Raw genomic sequence first — 7,222 nt, 5'->3', positions numbered from 1 at the left:
GAAAGTACTAAGTTTAAATAAACATAAATTTTGCATTTCATTTTAGACTCTTTATAAATTGCGTTTATAAATTACATTATATTATTAATATATAAAAAATATACAGTTGTGTCTGTGTCATTTTTATTTGAAAGACAGATAAAATATATAAAAGAAGAGAGAGACACTAACGGTCAAAAGTACAAATAAACCGACAAAAAGAACGGCACAAGGGGTGCCGAAAAAGAAAAACAAATAAAACAACAAACCCGACACAAGGTTGAAAAGAAAAATCCCAAGTACAAGTCCAACCACCCGCCAAGCTAAGGGAAAGCCACACCGACAAAAAGCCATTAACTCAGAATCCAGACAAAGCTAGATCTCTCCAACCAAGGACACCTACAAAAACAAAAACTACAAAAATCGACAAGAACACACCCAAAGGGAGACCAAAGTTACTCACCCCGCTATTAGCTCATATTGAGGTTCTACAGATCTCCCTAGAAACTTATTAGTCACTGCTGGAGAAAAGATCACCACATTCTCTCTATCTTTAACCTTCCTGAAGTCCTTGCTATTAGCATCATTGAACCCAACCGTCACACTAACCCGAATAACCGACATAAATCCAATCCCATGTCAAAGATTTTGCCACAAATACTATCTCCCGACACCCCTTCACCCCGCCATTAAACAATATGTCGTTTTTGACTAACCAAATAGCTCGAACAACTAATAACCAAATGATTATACTACAAGGATTATTTCTATCCCGCCTTCTTATGACAAAATAAAACAGTAAAATATGATCAGAGATAGAGAAACAGTAGGATACAAATTAACCACTACACATTCCAAAATGGAATTCTAAACTTCCACAACAACACAACAAGATGAAAAGAGATGAATATGTGTTTCTTCTAGATCCAAGCATAAAGGACAAACAAGTTTATGCACACTTGATAAAACCCATCTCTTTTCCAACTCATCCCTTGTTTGAAGTCTATAATGAAGCAGCCTCCATCCAAAAACTTGAATGTTTGACGACGCCTTTAATTTCCAAATGAGCCTCAGAGTTTCCAACATTCCAGCACTTCAGATTAAAACCTGGTTCAGCCCGTTAGATAACCTTTTGAAGGCTGATTTAACCGAAAAAGTTGCAACTGAAGGCCACCAAACAAAATGATCCTGTAACAATGGATTAGGTGATGTGTGTTGCAAGATGGTATGCAAACTGGCACACTCTGCAGCCTCCACTTCTGTTAATATAGTGGTGTTATCGCACAAGGACCAAACCACTAGTTCTGGTCCAAAAGTCCGGCTTCTGAAATCCTCACATTTGGTTTCCTACAAAGCGATGAATAACGAGGCAAATTGATTGCACAATGGTTCGTTACCTATCCAACAATCCCTCCAAAAATCAATATCAACACCATTACCAAATTTGCACGATAAACACATGGAAAAACCAATTGGTTTCGGCTCCACAAGCACCCAACATAATGCATAAGTCCCTCCACCACAATAAATGCTTTGAGTTAACACTAAAGGAACCGTCGGCCCGGATCGCTAACTTGATGTCTCCATATTTATAAGATAAAACATTATGCCATAAATATTCCTTGTAATCCAAAATCCCACAACCACATTTACTCATTAGTGCTCTGTTGAATAAGTCATAATGCTTCATGCCAATACCACCAACAGATTTTGACATACAAATAGTCGACCAAGCCACCCAAATAAGCCTTCTTAAATTTTCTTGACTGTTCCATAAAAAAGAGCGTCGAATGTTAATAAGTTCTTGAATAACAACTTTAGGGACTTTGTAGAACGAGAAATTAAACAGTGGAATCTAATTTAGAACTGAATTGAGCAAAGATACTCGGCCTCCAAGATTTAGATGTTTGCCTTTCCATGAAAATCATGCTCAACATTAATACCGATAATTCTACTCTTGCTAAAATTAACTGATAAACCTAAATATAGCTCGACGAAGTAACGCTTTAATCGTTCCCAAATTCTCCCATGTAGGCTGCCCTAAAAGAATCGTATCATCAGAGAATTGAAGGAGCTCAACCTGAATATTATCGCCCAAAGAAAAATGACGGTAATAATGAGTAGCAATCGTGTTCCGCAGCGGGCCCGCCAAACCTTCTGCTGCAAGAATATAGTGGAACTTAGAGAGTGGATCTCCTTGACGGAGATCCTTTCCGGCTTGAAAATCAATAGTTGGGCTTCCATTTATCAAAATCGAGAAAGAAGAGGAACACACACAAGCTTGAATCCATCCTAACCATTTGGGCCAAAAATTCATTCTTTTCAAGACATATAGTTGATAGCCCCAAAAGACCGAATCAAACGCTTTTTTGAAATTAACCTTAAAAAGGAATAACTCCTTATTGTTCCTTTTAGCATAATCTACCACCTCGTTTAATACCAAAACGCCATCCTGAAGCCCTCTGTTAGGAACAAAAGCAGATTGGTTAACAAACACTAGTTTATCCACCACACTCTTTAGCCTTGTCGGCATTAGTTTAGATATAATCATGTATATGCTACTAATAAGATGAATTAACCTGTAATTGGAGAGAGGTCGCGGACCCTGACACATGGGAATAAGAGAAATAAAAGAAGCTGACATAGCTTTGGGTTGATGCATTTGCAAAAAAAAAAAATGCAATCAAACAAGTCACCTTTATGATATCCCAACATACATGGAAAAACTCCATAGAAAACCCATCGGGGCTTGGACTTTTCCGTTGGCTGCGTTCCAAATAACATCATGAATATCTTGCAAAGAGAAAGAAGCTTCTAATCCAATGTTATCTTCAGCATAGAGAGTATTGAAAGAAACACCATCAAGAACCGGCCTGTTGAATAAAGGCTCTTGAAACTGATCCTAAAAGTAATCTACCGCCACCTGTTTTATACTTACGACATCATTAACGACAAACTTCCCCATCTTTAGACCGACTAGATTGTTGCGGAGAAACCTAGCTTTCATAAAAGAGTGAAAAAATCTGGAATTTTTGTCATCTTCTTTTAACCATTGGCATCTTTACTTTGGTTTTATCAATGATTCTCGAATATGAAGGCTACTTCAAACCTAGGCTTGAGCCATGTGCCTATTGGAATGCACTACTTTTCTTGATCTATCATTCACACCTTCTGATGCGCACAGTATATCATAATCACTAAGCTCCTTAAAAAAATGTGTATTTTTTAATGATTATTTTGCAGACGTGTTTAGAACGTTATAAAAAGTTCCTTGAAAAAAAAGAACTCAAAATTTGATTTCTTAGTTTAGATTTTTATTAATTTTATCATTATCTTTTAAAATTAAAAAAAATATATATTTAACTCTTCTCATTTTAAAAAATTCTAAAATTTGGTAAATCAACATTTTATAATATCCTTAACATTTATGAAAATAATTATTCAAAAATTTAAAAGTTGAAGGGTAATTAAGCAACTTTCAAAATTTTAGAAAATAGCAGGATTAAAACTGCATGTATAAAAGATTTGTATGGACTAAAATATGTCATTTTTTAATAAGGACCAAAAATAAAATTTAAAATATTTATAAGAAAAATATATATTTAACCTTTGTTTTTAATTGCATATAAAAATTTAGTCAAAATAAAAATACATTACGAATTTTTACACTCACTATAAATATAAATATTATACAACAATTTTTTTTATAAAAATAAACTCGTAATTAATATCACTTAAGCACAATTTTGGCCAAATCATATTTTGAATTTGAATTTATAATTTATAAATTTATATTTGTAACATTTAATAATGTTCTTTTTCACGAGCTTATCGTTTAATTTTTATAAACTGTTTTAGTAAAGATTCAACCTTTAAAATTTTCAAACTTGTTTGTCTTTAAAATTAATAATAATGGGAAATCCCTATATTAACGACACCTAACACTGATTCCTAATGAAAAGGAAATAGCTTATTCTCTCCTAATGTTTGGTTTGCTGGTCGAGAAAGTCGCAACTTTCAATATTATATATAAGAACATATCTCATCTCATAATTGTTCTATTGTTGCTCAATGTACCTTTGGTTTAAACTTCAAACAAGTTAATACATAGCAATCTTTGTGTCTGTTTATTTTATGAATATATTTTCTGTTTATATTTTCTGAAATATATGTTCAATTTATTTTGTTAATAAAAAGATATGAAGTTCTTGAAAGGAACTATTGTAATTAAAACAAGATCAAATGTTGTCATAGGTGATAAAATTTTTAGAAATCATAAAAATATATTTATTTTTTTTGGATATTTTTATGATTTCTTAAAATATACACAGTTGTTCATCTCAAGAATTTTGTATCCGTTTAATAATAGATAAAATTAACAAAAATTTTAAGAAATGAAAATAGAAAATATTTTCACAAAATAAACAAAACATAAATTTGAATCATTGAATGCATTTTGCGTTTACAATATGTTGCTTTGTTGGTTCTGCTTTTGATAATGTGTTTGAAATGGAAATTAAGACAGTAGATATAAATACTTTCTTATGGCCTTCTAGTATTCAAGAAGATATATGTGATTATTGAAAAAAAAATATCACTTTTTTCTTCTCTTGTTCATTGTATTCCACTCACTTCAACTTCTATAACTTTATATAAATACTTTCATTTTTTTCCTCTTGTTGATTTTATACACTCACTTCAACTTCTAACTTTAGGTCATATAATTTTTATAATAGGCAATGTTTTCTGCAGTTGGTGTGGCATGTGGTTTGACCTTTATAGAAAAGATCCATGGTTGGTTGTAAAATTAAGAGTATCTTATCAAAATTTATAAAGATTTTAATGGAATCAAATAACTTTACATTAAAATCCAGTCTTGTTAAGCCAACCAGTTGTTAGTTGTGCATGAACAACATACTATAAAAATATGAGTTGAAATATGGGACATCTACTTTTGTTTACCTGAAATTTCAACTACTAGGAACTTGATAAAAACAAAAAAAAAAACAACAGAAATTTCATCAATTTGTAATATACATAATCTATTTTATAATTTATATTCTCTAAATTCAATACTTATGTTTTATACCTTTATGTTTTTATAAAATTACATCTGTTACGGGTAATGTATTCTCCCAAACTTAAAGTTTTTTATTACGTTATAGTTGTTTTGTAAATTAATTGAACTAGTTTATTGTTTAAAACGGTTATTGTTTTTTCTATTAAATTTATTACGACTATTTTAATTAGAAAAATAAATTTAGTTAAAATTATATTTATTGTTGTTGTATATATAAATAAACAAATTTAACTGTATGTTTTATTAATTATTTAATTTAATAGCTAATACGCCATCGTCTATTAATTAATTTATAAATAATGTGATATAAACTGATATGTTAGGAAGACATTTATCATCTATCAACTATTTTTTTTACAAACCAAGCCATATAGTTGGTTATTAAAAAATTAAAATAAAAAACAAATATGAATACAATCTATTAAAAAGATAGTTGGAAGGAAGGGCCTCGATAAAGATGGCAAAAAAGTTCTCCCATCCTATTTCATGCCCTATCTTTGAATGGCTGACGAACTCCATCTTTTTTTCAAGTTCGAATCTCGTTAGGTGCAAACAATTCATGTGTTGAGTATGTTCCTACCGAATTTTGCTCTAAGATTTTTAAAAAAAAAATTGCAGCTATTTTTAGAGGTGAATTCTCAAATTGCAATGGTGATCTTGTTGGAGGTTTTTTGTCGATCATTCTCGAATTATTTTTATTGTGCTTATAAAGAAAACAAATGTGCCTGAAAGGATTTTAAATGCAATACAAACAGACATAACGACTATAAATTTAGAAGTTAGGCCACATATCAGATCAAATAAGATTAGATTTAGATAACTTGGACAAGGAAATGAAACAACTAAGAGATAAAGAGTTAAATAGGATTGATATACTACATTACTTGATACAAAGGAAAATGAGAATCTAAAAAAAACAAAATGTGCAACAAAAGAAATAATAATAATAATAATAATAATAATAATAATAATAATAATAATAATAATAATAATAATAAAATCAATGTTTATTTAAAGCAAGATGGATCAAGGATCTCCAATTCTCTACAGATCTTGTAAAATGGTTCTGCAAGATGAATTTTGGTGTCCATATATCCCAAAGAAAATGACGCTGAATCTTAATATATTTAGTGCGTGAATGTAAAATTGGATTTTTGGTGAGATTAAACGTACTAGTGTTATCACACTTAATTGAAACACTACCAAGTTTTAAATCATAATCTAGCAGTTGATGCTTTAGTCAAAAGACATATGCAAAACAGTTATCATTACCTACATACTCGACATCTTTTATAAAAAGAGTAACGGCGTTTTTCTTCTTAATATGCCAAAAAACCAAACAGTTTGCAAATAGGAGACAAGTATCACTAGTACTCTTCCTATTTGTGTTGCACCCTACAAAATTTGAATTGGAGAAGCCTACCAAGTTACATTCACTTACTTTAGGAAACCAAAAACCGTGATTTTAGGTCTTTTAATATACCATTAAATGTGTTTAATGGTCTCAAAGTGGATTTCTTTAAGAGAAGCTTCAAACTTAGCGCATATACATACACCTAACATAATATCGAGTAGAATTGCAGTTAAATAAAGCAAATATCCTATAGTACCTCTATATTTTTTGATATTGATTTCAAATCCTTGTTAATCCTTATCAATTGGAATATTTGAAGTCATTGGTGTAGATATATATATATATATATATATATATATATATATATATATATATATATATATATATATATTTGAATATTTTTTAAGACCAAATAGAGATTTTTTAGTTTAAAAACATCTGTCATGATTGGTTCTTAAAATTGGGAGATTTAGAAACATATACCTCGTTGTTTATATAATTATTAAGGATTGGTTTTTAAAATTGGGAGATTTAGAAACATATAGCTCTTTGTTTATATAATTATTAAGGAATGCAGACTAAAGGTCCATCTCATGCAATTTAAAATCCATGCAGGATGAAATGCAAAAAGGAGACGAATCACTTCAAGACAGACTACAAAAGCATATGTCTCCTAATAATCAATCATTTCAAGTTGATTGTATCTTTTTGCTACCATCCTTGCTTTATTTTTTGTAATTATACATTTTCATCAAGTTTGTTCCAAAAATCCCACCTAGTGCCTAGGCCTTTTTAATTTTGAGAACGTG

General features: G+C 30.4%; 1 protein-coding gene across 1 annotated transcript; it reads right to left on the bottom strand.

Annotated features, from left to right (window-relative positions):
• Positions 1 to 1,945: 1,945 nt before the first annotated feature.
• On the bottom strand, positions 1,946 to 2,512 carry LOC131651072 (uncharacterized). The gene has a single exon (XM_058920750.1). It carries the CDS (start codon positions 2,510 to 2,512, stop codon positions 1,946 to 1,948), a length of 567 nt encoding a protein of 188 aa, XP_058776733.1.
• Positions 2,513 to 7,222: the final 4,710 nt, after the last annotated feature.

The sequence above is a fragment of the Vicia villosa genome, linkage group LG2 (genome assembly GCF_029867415.1).
Source record: "Vicia villosa cultivar HV-30 ecotype Madison, WI linkage group LG2, Vvil1.0, whole genome shotgun sequence".
In the NCBI taxonomy this organism is placed as follows: Eukaryota; Viridiplantae; Streptophyta; class Magnoliopsida; order Fabales; family Fabaceae; genus Vicia; species Vicia villosa.
The sequence above is the reverse complement of the archived record's forward strand: the minus strand, read 5'-3'. Positions and strand labels throughout refer to the sequence as shown.